Source organism: Equus caballus, chromosome X (assembly GCF_041296265.1).
Source record: "Equus caballus isolate H_3958 breed thoroughbred chromosome X, TB-T2T, whole genome shotgun sequence".
Lineage (NCBI taxonomy): Eukaryota > Metazoa > Chordata > Mammalia > Perissodactyla > Equidae > Equus > Equus caballus.
In genome coordinates this window covers 26,536,610-26,562,403 of record NC_091715.1, presented here as the reverse complement: position 1 = coordinate 26,562,403, position 25,794 = coordinate 26,536,610, and the positions used below count along the sequence as shown (strand labels likewise).

At 35.8% G+C, this 25,794-nt stretch overlaps 1 protein-coding gene across 8 annotated transcripts in view; it reads left to right on the top strand.

Moving 5' to 3' along the window:
* The window catches only part of DMD (dystrophin), a 2,262,230-nt gene that overhangs the window by 894,560 nt on the left and 1,341,876 nt on the right, over positions 1 to 25,794 (top strand). For all 8 annotated transcript variants that reach the window (XM_023633802.2, XM_070257261.1, XM_070257256.1 and 5 more), the window contains 3 exons: positions 1,039 to 1,158; positions 17,551 to 17,652; positions 17,775 to 17,882. In XM_023633802.2, coding sequence (XP_023489570.2) covers positions 1,039 to 1,158; positions 17,551 to 17,652; positions 17,775 to 17,882 — 330 coding nt within the window. The remainder of the gene's footprint in view (positions 1 to 1,038; positions 1,159 to 17,550; positions 17,653 to 17,774; positions 17,883 to 25,794) is intronic.

The window sequence follows — 25,794 nt, the reverse complement described above, 5'->3', positions numbered from 1 at the left end:
AAAAGTGTCTCTGGGCAGGTGACACTTAAAAACTGAGTCCTGAATGATAAGGAGAGATTATTTAAAGATACAGAGGAAGAACAATTCAAGCATAGAAAATCGCTTGACACATTTGGGGGAGAGAAAGGAGACAAGTGTGGCTGAAACATAGTGTCAGAGGGCAAGAATCGTATGCAATTAGATTGGAGAGGGAGGTAGATGCTAGAACATATAAGGATTTCAGGTAAAGAATTTAAATTTCCCTTCTCAGCGTGATGAGAATCCATTGGTTTTTACACAGAGGAATGACATCTGATTTATAGTTGAGCAGAGGAGAACGAACCAGCAAAGCAGCTGAAAATCAGCACTTAGTCGGGTGGGAGGATAATCAGGAAAGACTGGTACATGAAGCTCAAGAGAAGACAATGTCAAACATGAGGGAGCAGTTAATTGGGCTGGTAATTGAAATGTCAAGTAAGATGATATCATAAAATGGCTATTGGATTTAGGAACCTGGAGGTTGATGACAACCTTTATAAGAGATGTTTCAATACGATAATAGGCAGAGAGAATAGTAGGGTAGGGAAGTGTAAAGAGGGTAGAAAACACAAAATATTTTTCAGTGAAGAGGAACACCTACCTAATAGCACAGTAGTGGGAGAGATTTATTGGGTCAAGAGAGTTTGTTTTGTTTTGGTTGATAACAGAGAACTTCAGTAGAGAATGAGACATTGAGGATGCCAGAGGCAGCAAGTAATTTTAGGAGAAAAGTCCTTGAAAAAGTAAGAGGAGGTGGGATAAGGGGAAGAACATACTACTGTGCCTTTCTTAACACGTGCTCTCTGTGTATACTTTCGCATTCAATTGACAGTAGAAGTGTGCAAATTTTGCTGAGCACCATAGCAGAAAATTTGCTAGGAATGGTTCTACTTTAATAAAAAATTACATTACCCAAAATGAGGCAGAAAGAAATTGCATGTATTTGGCAAGAAATGTTTTTGGCATATAGATCAGGATACTATTCTTTTAATTTTCTATTTTAAAACTTTTATCTTTCAGGTGCTTCAAGAAGACCTAGAACAGGAGCAAGTCAGGGTCAACTCTCTCACTCACATGGTGGTGGTAGTCGATGAATCCAGTGGAGATCACGCAACTGCTGCTTTGGAAGAACAGCTAAAGGTCAGATTATTTTCTTTAATACGCTAAACGTGTCATTCAAAATAATTAATTACAATGCAGAAACTATGTAGAAAATTTATAATGTAATTTATATATTACACATATTTAGAATGCAGTCTATTTATTTAAACCAATCCAAACTATGTCCCATTCATGCATAATTCCCTTTCATTAACTACACACTGTTTGTTCACACTAGCTTCCTGTCCTTTGGAGAAATATATGAATGCAGATCTGTTTTTTTATCATAGTTGAATAATATGTATTAGAGAACTGGTCAGAGGAATATTATTTATGCCCTCTTCAAACTACAGTCTAAGAGAGGGCAAAGGTATAAAAACCACAGAAAGGATCACATTTAGTCAAATAATGAGAAATTGAACAGCTTCAGTATATTTTTTCCTAGAAGCCTTCTGCTGTAGTCTTGATGAGGGCATAGCAAGATGTTTAAGTGATGGAAGTTTTGTTGGAGAGCAGTTACTTATCCTTTCAAGCCCTCAACCTGAGTCAAAGTAATTGTTTCCTTGGAAACATAACCAGTAAATATTAACAAAGGATAATGTGGATATTTTCATATTTTCTTCCTATAATAATAAAATTATAGGAAGGGAATAATAAAATTTTTACTGTAAAAAGTTAAAACAATTTCAGCAAAACTTATATATACATTTACCAAAACATCAACATTAAGGGAAAATACAACAATTTATTGTTCTGAATGTGACACATAGATTCACATATAGACGCAAGTGCAGATTATATTTGAGACATTCATTGTAGCCACCAAATGCCTGCTTTTCGCTTGTGATACTTAGGGGCCAAGTCTGACACATCTAAGGATCCAATCAATGTGTGTTTAAATAGCTTTATCAGCCCAAGGGTGTTCTAAACATAGTGTCTCTTACCCAACGTATAACACAGTTGCTTAAAGTCTTATCTCTGTTTTTTTCTCTTTTTGTGTGAAATGTGTTTTTTTATCCCAGTGAAATGTCATTTCCTCGGGTTACTGCTTTAGACTGTCAATCTGCAACAATGTTATCTCACTCTCCATTATTAAATGACAAAGAGGAAACTCTTGAACTGCTACAACTGACCATTTAATATATACTAGTGACCCATGTTAATTGCTTATGTTTCAACGAAATTGCAGGGATTACAGATTGAAAAAGGCTTATGACACCCGATACTATAATGTGTCATCTCATACATGATCAAATATATTGTACACATACACACTCATGACCGACTAAAAGACTTCTCTGACAGACCACTGCTATATCCATTTTAGGGAATTCCATAGTTTTGATATAATAGTGTTGTAACTAATTACAGATGGGTAAAAGTATAATACTCAATGTTTCTCAGAAATTTTCAGAAGAGATAAAAGCAGGCTAGGGGGCAGGGGTTGGGAGGGTGACTAAGAAAACACTAAAGCAGAAATTGTTCTAAGTCGTAGTATATTTTCAGTTAAAGTAACAACCGAAAAGCATCTACTTTGGCATTACCAGGCCTGGTACAAGTAACTTTAGAATGTAATTATTCCAATGGGATGCCTGTGGGACTAGGCCACCTTCAAAAGCAGTCCATAGCACTCACAGATAGTGACTGGATTAGATTTTAGGTGGGATAAATTAAGAGTGGTGGCCCTAAGCTTTTCTTTGTTCTCCTACTTCCTTTCATTTTCCACCTTATTTTCCGCCTTTATTTCTTTGGCTGAGAGACATCTACTAAGATAGCTGTGTTCATATGGGCTATCCCTAATTCACACAAACTCGGTCTGCGTTTGCCCATGATTACCTCCCCCTTTAATTAGTGTTGACTGTGGCATCTCAGCCTCCTCTTTCCCCATTAACCCCCTTTCTCTTTTTAATGCCCTCATTTCCCTCTGCATAGCCTGGAGAAGCTTCATTGAGAAGGTGGCATTTGAGTAAAAACTAAAACAAAGTGAGGGGGGTGTTTTGGAGGTACGCAGGTCATATGTGGGCCTTTTACATTTGAAAAGCTGAAAAAAGACTATAAATGGAGCATAAAGAGAGCCTAGTGTTCTAGGGAGATAGCTGTTTCTAGTAAAAAAGAATCAGAAACATGGTTAGGCCCATAGTTTACAGAAGTTGCTCTAATGAAAACACCTTCCAGAGAAAAGGCAGAGAGGTATTAAAATCCCATTTTCAGATAGGTTCTCCTGTCCACGTTAACATGTGGGAGTCCAGTTAAATGTATTGAAAGTATCTAAGGCCACAGACCCAAGAGAGTTTTTGGCATATAAAAGCCATTTGGATTATTTTGTTAAATGAGTTTAGTCTTAAAGTTACTGTCTACCATTTTGAAGAGTTAAAGATATATCAAAAGAATGGACACAGACAAGCATCCTCTTTTGAAAAAGAATAGCCTGGAAAATAACATTTTAGAGCAAATTATTAAACATAAGGCTATACATACATGTACAGTTTCTTCCTCATCCGACGAAGTTAATAAACTTGTTTGTTGAATAAAGGAATAATTTTCGAAGATGAGAAAGGTCACTAAGAGCTAAGATACATTCACTAAAATCAAGACATGAAAACCAACTTTATATCAAATGACGTTAAATAATTTGTACAAATATTATGTGGTATTATTAAGACAAATTGTTTGGTGAATGTATTAAGTTGGTTGATCCAATGGCATGGAATAAATATAAAGTATTTTGATTTCCCTAAAGTATTTTGCAAAGCCTCCTGTGATATGTCTATGGATAAAATGTGCCTTCCCATCCCTACGTGGGTTGGTAGTGAATGTCTGTGTTTTAATGTATTCCCTCCTGGTATCTGATTTATGTGTCAGAGAATTGGACTGAAGACGATTGGACTCCTTTATTCAACGTGCAGTGTCAGAAAATTTGGAGTAAAGAAGCCATGTGAGGATTTTGCTGGGGCGCTGTGTAAATTTTGCATTCACATGAGTGGTTAATGGATGATTTCCTCTCCCACATGACTTTGGAAGTTTTATAGCAATGCCTGTAAAGTTAGAATGTCACATACAAGTGTCATATACTCGTCTCTCATGTTTTAAATCAGAAAAGACATAATTAGTGGTTAAAATTTTGCTACTTAAAGAAGCAATATCTTTAAATTAATGAAGTTTTTGATAAGAAAGGTCTGACTTCCCATCCACACAGTGAATGTAAATATATATATAAATGTATACAAATGTGTGTACATATACATATATCTATACATTTGCCTTTTATCCATATGTAGGGATGCATATATATACATATATATGTATATATATGTATATATGTGTATATACAGGGAGAAAGAGAGAGAGAGAGAGAGAGACCAACCTTATTTGAGCACATGCTTAACATTAATTCAAAGCAAGATGATATAGATTCTTAGTAATTTTTTTTTTAAGGATTGGCACCTGAACTAACATCTGTTGCCAATCTTCTTTTTTTTCCCTTTTCTTTCTCCCCAAAGCCCCCCACTTCATAGTTGTATACTCTAGTTGTAGGTCCTTCTGGTTGTGCTATGTGGGACGCCACTGCAACATGGCCTGATGAGCGGTGCCATGTCTGCGCCAGGATCCGAACTGGCGAAACCTTGGGCTGCCGAAGTGGAGCACGCAAACTTAATCACTCAGCCACGAGGCTGGCCCCAATTCTTAGTAAATTAATGCAATCCTGGACATGGCATAATGTCTAGATTACAAGGACTAATACTTATGTTCTGTGCTGGTTTGAATACACTCTATATTTTAGTATTTTAGCTGGAGTTTTCCAGAATGGTGGCATCCTGTAAACAATGTTTGTAGAACCAAGTATTATTTAATTTTAAGGAAAACATAAGCAAAGATAAGGGACACGTGAACAGTACTGTTGTGTTGAAAAAGGAAGGCATTTCTCTTGTTACTTCAGAAGGTTGTGCTATCAAAAATAGGCAGAAATTGATAAGCCTGTATGTCTTCTGTGCGATCTCTTTCCCAAGCCCAATTTCTTCTGATTTTCTTCTGTGTATATTCACCTTGAAGTCCAAAAGGCACCTCAAGCTCAACAAGGTGAAACTTAACTCATTGTGCCCTACTTCCCTCTAAACCTGCTTCCTTTACTGACTTCCCCATATTTGGTATTGCACCACCATTCACCATGACACTTGTACCAGAAACCTGGAGTCACGCCGGACACATCCCTTTCCTTTCCCTGTGAGCCCTCCACATGTAATCAGTCCTAGCATTTCTTAACTATCTCTCATATTCATTATTTCATCTTTGCTCCTGTCACTATTTCCCAAGGTAAAGCCCATATCATCAACCCCTGGAAGTCCTTGCCTGCATTCTTACCTCTCTTCAATCCAATTTCCACATTGACATCAGTGTAGAGTCTCAGGAATCTATTTAATATAGTTTCTCTTCTACTTAAAATCCTTCGTTGCTTTCCATCTTCTGCAGAGCCTCATCACTTTGGCCTGCAATGATTTTTATTACCTTACCCCTACCTGTCTCTCAATGCTTGTCTCCTCTTAGCCTGCTCGTGTCCTTCAACCTATATTCTATTCCTACAAGCTATCTCTGGTTCTCTGTATGACAGCATCTTTGTACATGCTATTCTTCTTACTTGGAATACTCATCTTCCTGATGTCTGCCTTGAAAACTCCTACTTCATTTAGAAAACTCGGTTCAAATTCTCTTCCTTGAAGCTGGTTTTTCTATGCAGTGATACTCATTCCCTTTTTGGTGCCATCTCTGTACCATAATTATGCCTCTGTTGGTTGGAAGGAAATAGTCTACTACAAGGTAGTTGTTCAGAAAGGCTATTTATAATGTCCCTATCTTATCATGGCTTGAAAATTGGGGTGTGTAACTAAATGTGTTTATAGTACACACCTTTGGGATAATTTGGGGAGGAAAAAAGTCTATGAAATGTTAAAGCCTATAGAATAAAGTAATAGAGATTATTTATGAAGAGGAATATGGATGAAAATATTTTTTGATGTTTCTCTCTAGTTTCTAATTTTATATTTGGTGAATAAAAAGCATTTTTAAAAATAAAAATAAATGTGATGGAAATAATTTCACTAAGCCAAGTGTCAACAATTTTTACCCATGAAGCAATGATTATTAGCACTTTTATGTGCTCATTATTTTCTAAGAACTTTACATACTTTGTATGTAATGCTATCCCTGTTTCAGAAATGAAAAAGCTGATGTCTAGTGAAATTTAGATCCAAGTTCACGTAGGTTGCAAGTTGCAGAGCTGGGGCTGGTGTTGAGATCTGTGTGATACCTCAGCCTGGGCTTTCTCCTAATCTCTCAGTTTCACAGGAGAAAACTACTGTGTGACCTTGAGAAAATTATTACAGGGGAAATATATGCAAGTGTGTTGGAATGATAATATTCTTTATGAATATGTGTTAATTCTAATATGGTCTAAAGAGAATTCTGGCCTTTTTGACCTCTGAAAAAACTTTAAACTTTACACTATGACACAATTTTTTTAAAGAAAATGTATTGAAGTATCCAGAAAAGTACGCAAATCATAATTATAGCTTGAAGATGTCACAAAGGTAACATACTCATTGTTCCACACCCAGATAAAAAGATAGTATGTTCCCAGCAATCCAAAAACCCTCATTAAACCCTATCATAGTTATAAACTTTTCCCACTTCTCAAAGGTAACCTCTATCCAGATTTGTACCTCAGATTAATTTTATTTTTAACTTAATGAAAATAGAGTTGCATAATATATATAATTTTGTCCCTGACTTTGTCACTTGATGTTTGCAAGATTCATCCATGTTGCATATAGCATTAGTTCATTAATTTTCATGGCTGGATAGTATTCCTTTTTATGAATATACCACAATTTAATTATGCATTCTACTGTTCAGAAAATTTGGGTTGTTTCTCGTTTAGGACCATTACCCATAATGCTGCTATGAACATAATTGTACATATATTTTTGTGAATATATGGATGCTTTTGTATTTTGTATACACCTAGGATTAGAATTGCTGAATTGTTGGGTATAGGTAGCTTTATAGGTGTTACCAAAGAAGATTTCAAAATTGCTGTATAAATTTATACTTTCATCAGTAGTGAATAAACGTAGAAATTGCTTCACGTCTCTTCAATACTTGGTATTGTCAGATTTTTAATTTGGGCCCTTCTCGTGGCTATATAATAGCATCTCTTGTTTTCATTTGCATGTGCCAATGACTAATGAGGTTGAGCACTATTTCAGTTGTTTACTGGCTTTTTGAAATGCCTATTTTTCTATTGGATTGTCTATATTTCTTTCAGTGATTTGTTGTAGTTATTTGTAAATATATATGCTGGATTTTAATCCTTTGTTGGTTATCTATATTACAATTTCGTTTTTTTTTTTTACTGGATACCTTGCCTTTTTACTCTTTAATTCTATCTATTTTAATACACAGAAGTTTTAAATTCAATATACTCCAATATTTTGCTATGGTTAGTATATTTTTGTCCTGAATTTAAAAATAAAGTTTCCTGCTCTAAGACAGAGAAGATATTCTCCTGCATTGCCGTATAGGGGCTTTATTGCTTTATCTTTCCTATTACAACCCATCTAGTATGTCTGGTATGAGGAAGGGATAAATGTTCATTTTTTCCCATTTGGATCCAATTGAAATAACATAATGTATTGCAAAGACCATTCTTTCCCCAATGTTCTGATGTGTCACCTTTAATCAAATGCCTATACATGCATGGGTCACTTTATGGACTCTGATAATTTCTGTGTGTAAATTTGCCTATACTTATGCCAATACCACATTGTTTTAGTTGCTATAGCTTTATGATAAATATTGATATCTGGTAGTATTGTAAAAGAACAATTGTAACAGATGGCCAAACAGGCAAGGAAGAATTTATTCAAAACTATTACAATTAGGCATCAAGACTGTTACAATAGGGAAAAGAGTCTGAACTCAGTTCCACTGAACAAAAGGCAGGAGGGTTTGTTAGTGCTGGGATGAGCTAGAGTAAAAGCACTGGAGGACATTATGGGGTTGGACGGTCAACGTGGTTATGCCATCTGTGTTTGCTAATTGTCCCTTATTAGAGTTAGGCTCCTACTCTCCCACAGACACTGGGAGACAGGGCACTATGTTTCTTGATAATTACTTTTCAAAGGGATGGCTCGCAGGTCCTTGAGAAAGACATTCTTGGTTTGTAGAATATTTACATCTCAAAGGGGCAGAGAAAAAATGTACAATTGCAAGTTTTCTAAAGTAAGTGCTCTAAGAAAAAGGAGGTCAGGGGCCTATAGTCTAAAGTTTAGTAAATCTAAGGGGGACACTAAATCTATCTTAGCCAATATAAGCCCTTTATATTTGTTTTCTCTTTTTTAAAGATTATCTTGGCTATTTTTGTTCATTTGCATTTCCATATATTTTTTTAAGATTTTATTTTTCCTTTTCCTCCCCAAAGCCCCCCGGTACACAGTTGTGTATTTTTAGTTGTGGGTCCTTCTAGTTGTGGCATGTGGGATGCTGCCTCAGCATGGCCCGATGAGCGGTGCCCTGTCCACGCCCAGGACTGGAACTGGTGAACCCCTGGGCTGCTGAAGCAGAGCGTGTGAACTTAACCACATGACCGCGGGCTGGCCCCTGCATTTCCATATTTTAGGATCAGCTTGTCAACCCACTTCCCCCCCAAAAAACCCACTATGGTTTTAATTGGATTTCATTGAATATATAGATCACCTTTTGGTGAATTAATATGTTTATTATATGAAGTGTTTCAATTCATGAATATGAAATAGCCTTCCATTTATTTTGGTCTTTGTTTTCTCTCAATAGCGTTTTATGGTTTTCAAGATAGTGGGTCTTAGACTTTTTATGAAATTTATTCCTAGGTTTTTGACAGTTTTTGCTGTTGTTTTAAGTGGTATCTTTTTAAAATTTCATTTTCTATTTGTCTGTGGCTGATATGGAGAAATACAATTGATTTTTGTTCCTTGACCTTGTATCCAGAGACCATGCTAAATTTACTTCTTAATTGGAATAGTTATCTGTAGCATCACTTAGATGTACATTTACAGATTGTTTGTGAGTAATGACAGGTTTGCTTCTTTCTTTCCAATCATTAATTTTATTAATTTTTCTTGTCTTATTGTGCTGCTAACTCTAGTACAATGAGATCATCATTGATATGTGTATCTCACTTTAGGATTCAGGACTGAGGCTTTTTGTAAATCATCATAAAGTATGATGTTTTCTGTAGGTTTCTTGTAGGTGCCTCTTATTCCTAGTGTTCTAAGAAGTTTTTTTATTATTGGGTGCTGAATTTTATCAAACATTTTTTCAGAATCACTTGAGACGATAACGTTAGTTTTCTCCTTTGCTCTGTTAATATGTCAAATCACATTGCTACATTTTTTTTAAGATTTAATTTTTTTCCTTTTTCTCCCCAAAGCCCCCAAGTACGTAGTTGTATATTCTTCATTGTGAGTCCTTCTAGTTGTGGCATGTGGATGCTGCCTCAGCGTGGCTCGATGAGCAGTGCCATGTCCGCACCCAGGATTTGAACCAACGAAATACTGGAGCCGCCTGCAGCAGAGCGGGCGAACTTAACCACTCGGCCACGGGGCTGGCCCCCACATTGCTACATTTTTAATGTTAAAATAGACTTGCTTTCCTGAGATAAACCAATCATGAATGATATGTATAATCCTTTTTATTTATTGCTTGCTTTTCTTTGCTAACACTTGCTAACATTTGATTTAGGGTTTTCCTATTGTGTCTATGAAAGAGATTGGCCTGTTATTTTCCTTTCTTATAATATGCTTGCTAGGTTTAAGTACCTGATTATGCAGGGGTGGGAACTTGCCATTTGTACCTGGAATTTTCTTTATGGGGAAGTTTCAAATGAAAGATTCAATAAAGAGACAGAAGACTTCCTATTTTTGATTTCCACTTTTTGATATTTTTGATCTTCATTTTCCAGATTTTCCATTTTTTGGTCAGTTTGAGTAGTTTCTGTCTTTCTAGGAATTTGTCTATTGCATCTAAAATTAAAAATATATTTATATAAAACTCCATTTGGTTCACGTCTATTTAATAATATTTTTATTTGTTATCAATGTTTGAAGTTCAGGAAATATGATATAAAACTATGAATTTCTAGCCTCTCTGGAAAAGTGAGTGATCTGATGATCCTTGGCCTGTTTCCCTGCATATTAACCTTGGTAGGAATCAAATAGCTCCATCTCCTTTAGCATAGGCTCTCCATTTAGCTACAGCCCCATCACGCCCCATCCTCTTACACCTAGATTACTTTGTGCATTTTATTATGTATACACATTAGAATTTGTGATTTCTTATAGATGGACTATTCCAATGCCAAGTGTTAGAATGAAGCATAGAGGGATATTTGTTTTCCACTCACTTGATTACAAAAAAGACGCACGATGGAGCATGCTCCTGGTATAAAAATGTAAAAGTAAAAGATTTTCAACTCTTGTACAAAACATAAGCCTTAATAGACTATAGGTAAAATGTGAAAACCTAGCAATTTTAGTTTCATGTTGAAATATTTCACTGTATTTTGTATTAACATTCTATTACGCTCTAAATTTATCACATCTAAAAACAGAAGCTGATTTTCGATCAGCTAAACTCTGAATCCTTACCAGCCACAAGCATCTCAATAATTCATCACAGTTTTCAGAGCATTTTTGCATTTGTTGACCTATCTGACCCTACCAGTGACCTGGCTAGGAGGGTTCCAGGGCAGGTACTATTATCTCCATTTCAGTAGTGGGAAAACTAAGTTATAGCAAAGATTAAGAGTTTGCTGACAGATATTACCAAGATGGGCAACAGTAGAGCTGGAACAAGAATTCAGGCAATCTGTACTTTAAGCCTAGTCATGTGTAGCAGCTTAGCGGATTCAGAGATTCTGCTATATGGCTAATGCCCATTGTAACTATTAAAGATCTAGAATTTGAGGTAGAGAGGACAGGACGTCATGTGTGACTCTCATCTCCTGTGGGTCTTCAAATTCACCATAAATAGCTCTGTTGTTACCATAAATTATTGGTAGACAGGTTTTTGATTAAGAAGAAAGAGAAAAAAGGTTCTAAGACAACACTAGGAAGAAAAGCCCTATATTGATAACTGCAGTGGTGGTATTCAGCTTTGAGGCATGCATATTGCATGTGAAATGCATGTATTACTCCACAAGACATTAAACACAAAGGTAAGAAGCCCTCCTCAAGAAGTTCAGAGACTGTGAGGCATAAAACAATCAAGACAGTAAAACCTCAATTTACTGAGGAGTGCCTGTGAATGTGATGCGCTGGAAACAAGCTGTCATGCTGGAATGCTCCTTAGGACTCCTGCTCGTTATTTTCTGGTATCCCAATTGAATAGACTGGTGGGAGCTGGAGAGTACAGAGTTTATTAAGCTGCCACAGAACATTAAATAATAGCCTGCAAATAATAACAGCAACAACAACAGGGCCTTTCCAGATTTATTCATTAGCACTTTGTAAACTCATAAAAATAAGTAATATATGAAACTGACTGTATCAGCACAGAAGAACATGCTTCTTCAAGTTAAAATCTCATTACATTTTAAGCATAATCACCAAGGCAAAATTTCATTAATTAGACAGTCATATTTACCTTTTAAAAATAAGTCCTTGCAAAGAGCACGTTTTTGATCTGAAAGTATAAGTATTTTCTGCTTTTAAAAAATATTTTAAACAAATATGGAGTTATAATATCAAAAATGTTTTTAGATCAAATTATAACATTAGGCTTCAAATCCCTTTTGAGTGGGTTAGATAAAATGTTTAGTTAAATCTGGTCAAACTTCTGCTAAAATTAAATATGAGAAGACTCAAAAAAGCTCAAGCGTCTGTACGTCTCACTCTAGGTTGTGTAGCATAAATTACAAGGCGTATTTTTTGTGTCGAATGCTCTACTGAGTGAATGGCGTTGTGAAAGAGCATGGCTTGTAGCCAGATGGATCTGAGGTCCAATCCCAGATAGTCAATCCTGTGGCCTATCTGGCCTGAAGACAAGTTACTTAACCCATCTGTGTGTCAGTTTCCTCATCCGTAAACTGCGCCTTTAGAAGTGAAACAATCAGGAGCTCTTTGAGTTCAGTCAGGAGTTATTATAGGATCATTTCAACAGAAGTAAGGATGATATTTTCAGAGAAACTTCCAAGAAGTGTATCCTAATACCTCAGAACATGTTTTTCCACCCTGGACCATATGTTAGACCGTGAAGATATAAGGCATGCATTTTTATAGGATGCTGCTTCAGTTAACAGTTTGTAAAAACATGTAAAATTGAGAAGAGAATCATAGACTTGGCCAAACATTAGTCAGTAGTACTCTGCCCAATGTCTAGCCTCATAGTGGGTGTTATTTTATTTCTTTCCATAAGTTATTTGATATTATTTCCATTTCACCATCGGTAAAATGAAGTTGCTTATCCTTTTTAAGTGCATAGCTGTTTATAAAGTAAGAAAGAAAAATCAAAAAATAAGTTATGTTGTAGAAGGCTCATTACATGTAAAATTAATTTAGCTGGGGAGTATATTCCAGGGTCTTAAACTGTAATAAAATGAGATGGTCTGCTGCTGCCTCTGTCTCTTATAAACCCCACTTGCTGCTGCATCGTGTGGTCCATGGCACGTAATTGTTTCTTTCTTGGTGGACATACTCCTAGGAAAACTTTATCTCTTAATGCCAATCTTGCTGGGTACAGTTTAGTTCTCACATTCTGTCACTGGCTTCAATAAATTCAAGAGTCAAGGTACTTAAGTTTTACCTCCCAGGCTTGTCATATTTTTTCAGTTGCCTCTATCCAAATGTTCTTTTGATCGCCATTTTTCACTTTTGCTTTGAAAAACCAACTCAACCAAACAAAGGAACTCAAATGAGAAATGTCCTTGGCATGTATAACAATATGAGATGTGAATTAAATGGGAGGGAAAAATCCTCCCCGTTGCGGATCTGTGAATAGATGATAATGGAGTTGTGATTTAGCCCATGAAAATGTGTTAGAGTAGGTGAACTGACCTTTAGCTTCTCTTACTGCTGTGACAAAATGAGGACATAGATAAAAATTAATTTCTCCTTATCAGTTTATGAGATATTGTAATTCATTTTCATTTGTGTGTCATGTTTACGTAGATTTACAAAATATATGCATTATTTCTAAAAGCTCAAGGGATTTATACATTTAAATGGAAATTCCAAGAAACACTGATTTTTTTCTCTGAAGAAGAGGTTTCTAATCCTAATATAATGATTCTTTAAAAAAAAATTTAGCTTCCTGTCAATCCCATTCGATACAATCCTTTATACGTGTCTAACAATTTCGTTACATCCCTCCAGGCAATGATAGGAACCAGCATCTTTGAATGATTATAGAGCTGACAGATAACCTTTCAATTGCTTAGCTCCATCCATTGTAATTCAAATTAGGACCAATATGTCCAAGCAATAAACAGGTAAATTATAAATTCAAGCACTATGTGCATCTATTTGTATTTGTGCATATAGCATTGCAAAAATCTCCCTGTGGTCAGACATGTACAGCACACAAGCAAGCAATTTCTAATTCACTTATCTCATTTTACTGAGATCAGTAAAAAGCACCATGCCCACATTGTAACAGAAGTGACTTAGATTCAGTTCAATGAGAGTTTTCTGAGGGTAAGCTAGATTTAAGCAGTGGAATATGTTACAAAAGGGTATATATGCTCTCTTGTGTTGGAAATCTTTAAAGAAGAATATACTTGAAGACTAAACATCTGTTTGTGAAGATTTAATAAGTACTTTTCTAGAGTGACTACAGTAAAATAGATGACCCTTGGTGGTTCTTATAAAATTTGATATAAATACCATGATGAAGTGAAATGCAAATAACCACCAACTTTTATAACTTGGTTCAAATTAAAACTGCTTTCCAAAATATAATCTTGTTTAATATTTGTATCAATTCTTTTAGGGGTTTGTATGATTATTTTCTTCACAAGAGATTAAATAATTCAGCCATAAAATTTCCTGAAAAAATCACTTGATTTTATTGGAGGGATATATAATAATACCAATCTCTCAAAGGATTGCCAGAATTATTATAAGAAAATTGTGTATTTTAAATGTTTTGTAGTTTGAAAAGACATATATATATTGGCAATCCAACTAATTGACTGACCTACGAATTGAATCCAAGTTATTTGGCTCTAGACAATTTTTTTTTCTGCTGAGGAAGATTTGCCTTGAGCTAACATCTGTGCCAATCTTCCTCTATTTTGTGTGTGGGTTGCTGCCACAGTATGGCCGCCGCCAAGTGTTATGTAGGTCCATATCCAGGAACCAAACCCAGGCTGCCAAAGTGGAACACACTGAACTTAGCCATTAGGCCATGGGGCTGCCCCAGCTCTAGACACTTTTATCTTCCCCACATTAAAACATAAAATCACAAAATGACAATGTATTTGTATTTGGGAAGTTGTGTCGCAATAAATTATTAAAAATCTGCTGTATTTGAACAATTTTAGTTAATTTTACTCTAGTAATTGAAACACATTCTCTAAAATTTTCATACTCTAATAAGTACATAGTTACTTTTAACAACTTTAGTTTTGTGAGATAATTTGTATCGCCATGGAATCAGCCTCTCTTAAATATATCTTTTGTATTAGTTTGTCAGAGCTGCCATAACAAAATACCAACGACTGGGTGGCTTAAACAACAGAAACTTATGTTCTCACAGTTCCAGAGGCTAGAAGTCCAAGACCAAGGTATCAGCAGGTTTGGTTTCTTCTGAGGCTTCTCCTTGGCTTGCAGACCGCCGCCTTCTGACTATGTCCTCACATGGTCCCTTTTTTGTGCCCACACATCCCTGCTGTCTTTCTGTGTGTCCAAATTTCCTCTTCTTATAAGGACACCTGTCAGATTGGAGTAGAGCCCACCCTAACAGCCTCATTTTAACTTAAAAGTCCTTTCTTTAAAGGCCCTATCTCCAAATATAGTCACATTCTGGAGTAGAGGGGGATAGCGCTTCAATATATGAATTTTAGGGAGACACAGTTCAGCCCATAACATCTTTATTCTGTTTATTTTTGTCACATAGTACATGTTCAATAAATATTTATTGTTTAAATAAACCCATGATTGATGAATGAATGAATTGGAGACTACCAATCACTATAATTTAAATTAAGTATTGGCTGTGTTATAAACCTGCTTAATGAATTATCAAAATTATCTGTTATCATTATTTGAATACAAAGGACACTTTTAATAACATTCTTAAAATAGTTGTCTTAAGTAGGTTGACTCTGTGCCTAAAGGAATAATCATCCTTAGTTTTCTGTGACTCATTCATATAGTGAAAAAAACTATAGTGTAATGTATATTGCATTAATATATTTTGGAATTTCTCTAAATTTAATAATCTTAAGCAATCTAGTATGTGGAGGTCTTTATTTGGATTTGTTTTATAGGATGTTGTATTAGAATTAATAACTTGTAAATGTTCCTCTATGAGATTACAAACCTAAGATGCTACTTCAGTGGACACTTTCTTTGTGTGTCTTATAGCACTAGGGAAAAGATGCTATATCTTTTTACAAGTCTCAGTTCATTTTCTTACATTTATGAAAACAATGCTATAGTTTGAATTTATCCCTTTCCCCTTTGACTCCTATCTCTACTGGGGTTGGAGAGCTGCGATAAACATCGCACAATTTGACCTTTTGTATCACATCCTCAAATCAGGCAGATGGTGTAGTTTATGGCTAAGGGGTAAGATTGTCTCTGTTGGAAGCTAATTTTTTCACAACTAATCCATTAACAGATATGTTGCATGCCATTTTACCTGATGCATACTGACATGGTCACTAGGAAGTTCACTAAAATAACTTCTAATATGTTTTAGAAAAAAATCCCAAGGACTTGGTTGTAATAATTAAATGGCTAATATTGAATTCATTGATTTATGTTAGCACATTTCCTCTGGGTATCCTCCATTGCTATTTCAGGGCTATGGCTTCTGTCATAAACTAGTGTAATTCAAAAGGAGTCGAGCAGAGAGTGAAACTATAAAAAATATGAAAATCAGTTACATTATGCTAAAAGCAATAACATTTTTATTGACATTTCTGAAGAAAAACTAAAAACTCACTTGTGACTCAGCTGCATGTGAGAACATGATCATTTTCATACTGTAGTAAAATATGTATTGCTTACTCCTTACCCATGCATGGGACTCCCTTTTTGAAAAGATGGTAGATTAAACAAATTTTTAAAAATTTAAATGAGTCTCTGAGCCACCTACTAATAGGTGGATTTTTTCATGATGTTAATTACATATGTATCATTTGATTCATTTATTAATATCTTCTAAGTGGATCAATCTAAACATGTAGCATCAAGTAAGGTAGAAATTAGATATGAAATAGGTGTGTAAAAAACATGAGTTACAAACTTTTTTCTCTAGCTTTAATTCTACACAAAAATAAAACATGTCCATATTTTGAGATACTTCTAGTTTTAAAAATCCAATAGCTATGGGAAAATAATTTTCTTATCTATGAGAAAGTCAAAAAAGTTTAAATTTTAGGGTCTGAAGTGCATCATGATGGAGTTGAAATGATACATTTTTTCATCTTAAAACAATCCCTTTGCACAGAAATCATCACAACATTTTTTCATCTAGAACCATTGGTACTTGGTTTATGTTACATATTAAAATAGTGTATACACATAGGCATTAGCGACATGCTAAAGATATGACAGTTATTACTCAGGGAATGTTACAATTTTTCCACTAGAATTGTTTAGAGATATAGTGATTTTAAATACTTTATAATAATAATCCAGATAATTTTTAAAATCCACATATGGATACAATTCAAGTCACTAAAAGTTTTCTTTTACAAACAAGACATTAAGTAATTCTAATTATACAGGACTGCTTCAAATAAGATTATTTTTAGGCATACTACTTAGTAGTCAGACTTTTATTCTTTGGGGTGTTTTTTCTGACCTAAGAAAGATACACATTTTACATGTTATGAGTGCAAACTTCTCTTTAATTCTATATTTATATCTTTGCTAACTTAGATTTACTTTAGAAGCATTTCAAATAGTGGTATGATAACTGCTTTAGACTTCTTCTAAGTATCTTTGCTTTTCAATGTAAGGTGAAAGAGTGAGTGAGAAAATCTAAAGACAAATCAAAGGTGCAATGCTTATCTAATTACAAGCAGAAGCAGGAAGGGTGGCCTTTACAACTCCTAGCATATATAAGAGTCTCAAAATTAGATACTTTCCCTAATCATTCATGCCATTTTTAAGGAAATTCAGTTAACAATTAATTGTTTGTTGACGTTGTGGTGGGTTGTCTCTTCCCCAGGTCCTGGGAGATCGGTGGGCAAACATCTGTAGGTGGACAGAAGATCGCTGGGTTCTTTTACAAGACATCCTTCTAAAATGGCAACGTTTTACTGAAGAACAGGTGAGTCATGTGGGGGAAACTATCAGTGAAAGACATGGAGAGATGTTAAATGGATAAATGAAAAAAATGAGATGATCTATTTAATGATAATTATTTTTTTGGAATTATTTGATTTCTTTCAGTGCCTTTTTAGTACATGGCTTTCAGAAAAAGAAGATGCAGTGAACAAGATTCACACAACTGGCTTTAAGGATCAAAGTGAAATGTTATACAGTCTTCAAAAGCTGGCCGTATGTATTTTTTAGCTTTCAATGGTATTTTTTAAAAACCCAATAGTTTATGTTAACACCCTATTTGGTCTTTCTCTTCCTTCAAATCTTAAACCAAATGTTCATTGTTCTTGCTTAGACCATAGTCTTCAATGATATCATGTTGTTACTTTTCTTAATTAAAATAGGGAAACCTATAGTATTTTAGTCAGCTCAGGCTGCTATAACGAAATACCGTAGACTGGGTCACTTGAACAACAGACATTTACTTCTCACAGTTCTGGAGAGTGGAAAGTCCAAGATCAAGATGCCAGCAGATTTAGTTCTTGGTGAGGCCCTCTTCCTGACTTGTAGACTGCTCCTCCTTGCTTTATCTTCACATGGTGGAAAGAGGAAACTTTGGTGTCTCTTCCTCTTCCCATAAGGGCATGAGTCTCATCATGGGGGCTCCACCTTCATGACCTCCTTTAAACCTAATTACCTCCCAAACGCCCCACCTCTTAATTACTATCACCTTGGAGGGATAGGGTTTGAACATATGCGTTTTGTGGGGACACAAACATTCAGTCCATAACATTAAACCCCTGGCCCCTCCAAATTCATGTCTTTCTCACATGCAAAATACATTCATTCTATCCCAACAGCCCCCCCCCCCCAAATCTTAATTGGTTCCAGCAGTATCTCTACAGTGTAAAGTCCAAAGTCTCATCACCATCTAAATCGGATATGAGTAAGACTCTAGGTATAATTCATCCTGAGGCCAAATTCCTCTCCAGCTGTGAACCTGTGAAACCAGACAAGTCACGTGCTTCCAAAATACAATGATGGCATAGGCCAAGGAGAGACATAGCCATTCCAAAAGGGAGAAATAAGAAAGAAGGAAGGGATGATAGGTCCCAAATAAGTCTAAAGCATAGCAAGGAAAATTCCATTAGATCTTAAAGATCAGAGAATAATCCTCTTTGGACCCATGTCCTGCCTTCCAGGACCACCGGAGTGGCAGCATCACCCCCAGGGCTCCAAAAGATTGCCTCGCCTTTCACCTCCACAGGGCACGTCCACAGTGGCTCTCTGCAGCAACCCTCAGGACTCTCTGTGATAGCCCCTCTCCTGAGGCACAGGATGGGTCCTCCTGCCCCCCTCTCCACCCAGGAAGAACTAGCCCTGTCCCCTGGGCCTGTGGTGGGAGTGACAGCCCTGATGATCTCTGAATCACCTACATCATTCTTCCCTTTTCTTGAGGAATAGCACATGTTTGAAGCCTTCCTTCCATCTGTCCAATTTTTCTCTGTTTCCGTTGTCCCAGCTGGTAGTTTCTGCTGGTATAATCCCATCTCTATTCCTGGCTTCTGATGAGATGGCTGATTAAGTCTCTGGTTCACACTCACACTAATTTCCTTATCAACTGATTGGTAAGCCATACCCTTAGTGTTCTCTTCTGAACATGCTTTTCATTTTTTGCAGTATGGATAGGCTGAGAATTTTCCAAATCTGTAAGTGCTGGTTCATTTTTGCTTAACCATTCCTTCTTCAATTCATTTCTCTCTTCTCGCATTTAACCATAAGCAGTCAAAAGAAACCATGCCACTCCTTTAACACTTTGCTTAGATATCTCCTAAGGATAGCTAATTTCTTAGCTAAATATCCAATTCCATCACTCACAAGTTGCCCCTTCCACATAACTCTAGAACATGGACACAATTCAGTCAAGTTCTTTGCCACTTTATTAAAAAAATGGTCTTATCTCAATTGTCCAATAATATTTTCCTTATTTCTGCCTGAGACCTCATCAGAATGGCCTTTACCATCTATATTTATACCAACATTCTGTTCAAGACTATTTATTTATTCTTTAAAAAGATGGAAGCTTTCTCTGTAGTTCTCCCTTTTCTCTTTGAGCGCTCACCAGAATTGATTTTGGCAATCCCTTCATGGAAATCTCGACTTTTTCTGACATGCATCTCAAAACTCTTCCAGCCTCTGCCCATTACTCAATTCCAAAGCCATTTCCACATTTTTAGGTATTTGTTACAGCAATACCCCACCTCTTAGTACCAATTCCTGTCTTAGTCTGCTCAGGCTGCTATAACAAAATACCATAGACTGGGTGCCTTAAACGACAGACATATATTTCTCACAGTTCTGGAAGCTGGGAGGCACAAGATCGAGGTGCTGGCAGATTTGGTTATTAGCAAGGCCTTTTTCCTGGCTTCTGGACAGTACTTCCTTGCTGTATCCTCACATGGTGGAGATAGAAGCAGCTGTGATGTCTCTTCCTCTTCTTTTAAGGGCACTAATCCCATCATGAGGGCTCTATTCTCTTGACCTCATCTAAACCTATTTACCTCCCAAAATCCCCACCTCCTAATATTATCACATTGGGGGATAAGGCCTTCAACATATGAATTTTGGAGGGATACAAACATTAATTCCAAAAGATATAGGTAGATTTTCAACTTTGTTTTTTCAAACAAAATTGTACTCTTGAAAAAATAGGGCCTTGTAGTTAAGTTCGGCATGCTCCACTTGGGTGGCCTGCGTTCAGTTTCAGGGTGCAGACCTACACCACCCATCTCAGTGGCCATACTGTGACAGCAGCTCACATACAAAATAGAGGAAGATTGGCAACAGATGTTAGCTGAGGGTGACTCTTCCTCAGCAAAAAAAAAAAAAAAGAGAGAGAGAGAAGAAAAAATATAGCAGATGTTAGCTGAGGGTGACGCTTCCTCAGCAAACAAACAAACAAAAAAAAAACCGAGGGAGGAAAAAGAAAAAATATAGCATACCTGGAATAAGACTTCAGTTAAAATAAAAAAGTAACACTAAGAAGTACATGTGAACATTCTGTAAATTTCTAAACAGTATAGTTCTAAAGCCATAGGTGTAAGTTGATTCTCTGAGAAATATGAGAAGTATAAGAGATGATTATCCTCACATATAAGGGGCTTATACCCTAGTTTGGAAAACAGGAAAAAACACTAAAGCAAACTAAATGACATTGATTATAAGAGCTTGTGTGTTTTGAGAAATGAGGGAACTTTGGCAGTAAAAGGACATCAAGGAAGGCTTCACTAAGACATTTCAGTTTGAGTTGAACATTACAGGATTGAGAAAGATCTCTAAAACTTCCCTTCCACTGTGACTTCTATCATTTTCCAATAAAGGAGAGGCCAATCTAATATTGACCTTAATTTTTAAAATAAAATATTGCATAATTAGGATTTCTTTTTGATTTTTGATAGGTCAATTCTATTAAATGCTAACTTGATGTCACCTTTAATATAAAGCAAAGGCCTATTGGAAATCATGTATCACAATTTTTCCCAAGTGAATCTATTTATATCTGTATTGATATTATGTATTACACTTCATAGTAATTAAATCATTTATTTAAAGCTAACCTTAAATAAATTTCCCCAGTTAAATTTGTACCATTTTACCAAATATTTATTTGTGTCATACTTTTTTTGCTCCATCGTTACTAATCTTTAGACCTTTAATTTAAAATAGATTCACTTATGTATTACTTGTTATTACAGGCTTGCTTATTATTGAGAAGAAATCGTTCCTCAAAGAATATTCTTGAGTGATGTGACTGCTAAAGACAGATTTCACAAAAACAGTCTATATATGTATCAAAAAATGCAAAAATACCAGTGATACATTTGTAATTTTGTTCTGGTGATGGAGAGCCATTGAAAGTTTGATAACAATCATTTTTGCATTTTTGGAATACTCTTTGGCAGTAAGATCTTTGGTAATAAGGAGACCAATTAGCAGATGTGAACTAAGTAGCATTGGGCATGAAGAGGAGGAGAGAGACAAAGTTATTTCAGAAGAGGAGATCGAGTCCAGGGAAAAAACACGTGACATGTATAAGGCGTCACAGAACATTAGTAGTAAGTTAAAATGAACACCCAGACATCCAGACTCAGATCAAGGCCTTTTAAGCTATTTCAAAACTCCTCGTATTATTTGATTCCTTGACAAAAAATATGGCAATCGAGAACTGTCATTTTGAACACTCATGTGCCACTATGTTGACATTTTCATGAGTAAAACACTTTACTAGCCTCAAGGCCCTGAAAATGCTCTCTTAGCAAAGTCTCAATAATTTTTCAATATGATTAAAATTCAAATTATGTCACCTTACTTGTGAACAAAGTGAAAATATGTTTTGTATAAGTCTTACCATTTGATGGGTTAAGCCAATTAACAAAACCTGACAGCTGGTCTAGAATTTGAGGTAAAATTCCCCTGCTGACTCAGGCAGTGAATAAGAATTTAATGTTCATTAAAGTATGTCACAATCTGAGACCCAAAACAGGTACCATCTGTCACCAGTTCCTACTACATACCTAGGTATAGATCCAGTGTGCTAAAACTCTCTTTTATTTACAATCAGTGTAATTTGTTTAGAAATATTATCACTAATAACCCATGGGATTTTCTCCTACTTTTCCTTTGAGGTGGGAGATGAGGAGTCAGTTATTTCATTTCTTCTAAATCTGTGGTTTTATTCAAATCATGTAGGTATACTGTTTTCTTATGGTCAAAACTGAGTTTTTATTTGGTGTAAAAGGATGAAAAGAAAAGGAGAGAAGAAACTGTGGTCCTTATGAGATGAATTCTAAGACTTGTAGAAGCTTTTATGTAAGCTATCGTGGGAAGGCCCAAATCTACAAGAAATATGTTCCTGGGGAAGTCTGCTGCTGCTGTGAGGACTGGTGGTGTTTGCCAGGGAAAGACAACTCTGGGAAGCATGGTAATCTAAGAGAGTGTGGTGTTCAGGGCCTACAGGAGTACTGTGGAATTGAGGACCTCTCAAGTGGCTGCAGGATCAAATGGAAGGGAGAGAGTACTTATGGGAGCTCAGCAGGTCGCTGTTGACAGTGCTGTTCTACCAGGACTTGCTACCTTTGCCTCGACTCCTGTGATCACCCTCAAAGAATTCATCCAAGTAGAATCAGTGGTTCTCAAACTGTGATCTCCAGATCAGAGGCATCAGCCTCACCTGGGAACTTGTTAGAAATGCAAATTCTTAGATCCCATCCCAGACCTAGTGACTCAGAAAGTCTGGAAGTAGGGCCCAGAAATCTGCATTTTAACAAGCCTTCCAAGAGATTCTGATGTTCCTTCAAGTTGAGAACCCTGCAATGCATCAATCTACCCAAGTACAACAAGTAATTAGAATGAATTGGAGTACTTCTTACATATAGTTAAGTAATACACGTAAAATAGGTACAGAATTCAGCTTTGCTTTTGTAAGTGAAATTGTCTTGGCATTATTCTCTGAAGCATACTTCTGATGAGAATAGAGTGAAAATTTCCTGAACATTTTCTAAGTATACATTCTTTTTTCACTTCAAATCATCTTCTGACCTTGACCAGGTGGAACATGTCTACTCTGTCTTCTTGAGCAGCTTATCTGTCTCTTGCCCATTTCTACTACTGGCTCAATCTGATTTATTGACTGTACCTTCCTGCCTACCTTGGAGGTAGGTCCAGGTGCCTGGCTTCTATGTAAATAAAATGTATTTTTTCTTTTAAAATCCTAGCTGACCCCTGCTTTGTACAAGGTTTCTAGAGCTTACTTCTGCCTCCTGAGTTTTCTAGAGCTCTGTGGTTCTTTGGCATTCAAGGACCTATGATCAATTCTTGATATGCAGAAAGACGTATTTTTTATATTCCAATAATTAGTAACAATTAAATAATAGTAATTTAATATGCACACATAAAATCTGAGTTTAAAAGAATTGATGTCCAAGGATAAATGAGAGAAGATAACTCATCACTATGATTTGATGTCTCTGGCATCACCATGATTTCCCATCTTCTCCCTCTGTTAGTTATGGTAGGAGAGTCCTTCAGGAACTAGGAGATTATGGAGGGGGAGAGAGAGAGCAAACAAGAGGAAACTAATTGAGGGGAACAACTAATCTTCCATCACCATTTTAAAAAACCCAGATCTAGAATTTACTAGATGGAAGCTTTGGTTAGTGCAGTGTTTTGTGATATAGCTTTAGGTAAAAATATATTGATTTGATAATTCCACAGTTTCATAATAATGTTGTTTCTACTTTACCTTGAGTGCATTTTTCCTAATTGTATCCTTTAATGGCAACTTTCACCTTTATTTTTGTAATGCTCACCAAATGCTTCTTCACTTGGTTTAATGTTAGGAGGCTTAGTTTCATTTGCCACTAAATCTCTTTGGGTATCCAATTAGTTTTATAGATCATCTAAGAAAACCTGTTTAGGTAACATGAGGTTATCCATAAATTTCCAACACAACCTTTTTCAAACATAACTCTCAGACCCTCATTCTGAAATGTTTCCAGATATGACATATTTAGCTTAAATATTGGGTACACCCCTTAGCCTTACACATATGGCTATTTAAAATAGTTCCTTAAACTCTGAGAAAGTCAACCAAAGAGGGTTGTATTTACATCTTTATATTTTAAAATGTATATCTTTATTTCTATCATGCCTTTTTGAAAAAAAGAAATTGAGGAGGCTTCCAGCAAAATAAATGCATGCCAAAACTTAATAAAGAAAAAAGGAAAATGAGACACTATAAAGGAATTGTAGGAATTTACGTTGAAATACAAATTTGAGTCCCAGCTCTAGGCAGGTAGCATAAACTGTTGTTCTGCTACTAGTCCAGGTATGCACTAAAATTTAATGGAAAGCTAACATGTGAATTAAACAAAGAAAATCATTATATAAAACCTGTCTATTACTAAATTCCCACACTGAGTTTTATTTTAATATAAATTTAACTTATGTATCTTAACTAATATTTTGGTCTATTGCATTCTTTCAAATTGAGAAAAAAATAATCAAGGGAAAATTAGAAATGAATTTCAAAACTTCCTTTTATTCCCTAAAAATGGCACGCAGTAAGACTGCAATATAAAGTACACCAGGTGAAGCAAATTCTGAATAAAGGATGAACTAATTGAAGGAGACACGAGAGCATTCTGCAGTTCACAGCTATCAATGCAGGTGGCATGCCACAATGAGCTACATAAAGTGTCCTTTGCAGGCGGGTATATTGATTTCTCTGTGTCGATGATACTTCAGTTCATGAGCAATTGGTGCATCTGTTTCATGACAATTTCTTTGCTGTATGTACTGTTACTTGTTCTTAAGTAAACTTGCATTTGTATTGGAAGGGAAGGTCTCACAGTTTAGTCTATTTTCGTTGTACTTGCTACTGCCAAAAAGAGGGGATGTTAAGGGGCTGTAAAATAATTTTCTCCTTTCTTTCTTCTTATTCTGTGTTTATAAATTAAGTCTGGGACTAGTATTTGGGAGCTGGAAAATGGATTTCCCAAAGCATGGGGTGATGTTAATGGATAAAGTGAAAGGATAAGCTGCCCTGATCTACTGATTTCACACAAGCCACTTTGTTTTTTCATTCCATATCAACCAAAGGTCATGTGTCACCCTCATAGCTCACAGGAACTTTTGAAATATGAATGGTATAAAAATTACTTCATAAACCATATAAGTATTTAGAAAACATGCAGCGATTCCAAGATTTGTGTCATACTCAGTTACTTAGTTCTATTACTTAATGGGCTCTAAAATCAGCTTTAGAAGACAATTACTCAAATAGCCGAATGTTAATTGAATAACACATGCTAAAAAATTTAAAAGTCAGCAAACTGCACAGCACAGTTTTTATATATAATTAATGAAAAGAATGTAAAAATTGTGGAAATAAATAATATTGCAAATTTATCCAAATAATAATAGCATTTCAGAATGGGAAGGACCCTTAGCCATGATCATCTTCTCAGTTCAGCATCTTCTCCTCAGGACTCCTAGCATGGAGAATTTCATTTGAATTCTATCAGGAATTAAGAGGAAATTCACTAGTATCCAAGAGCCATGCTTTCCACTTTAGAACACCTCCAAATGT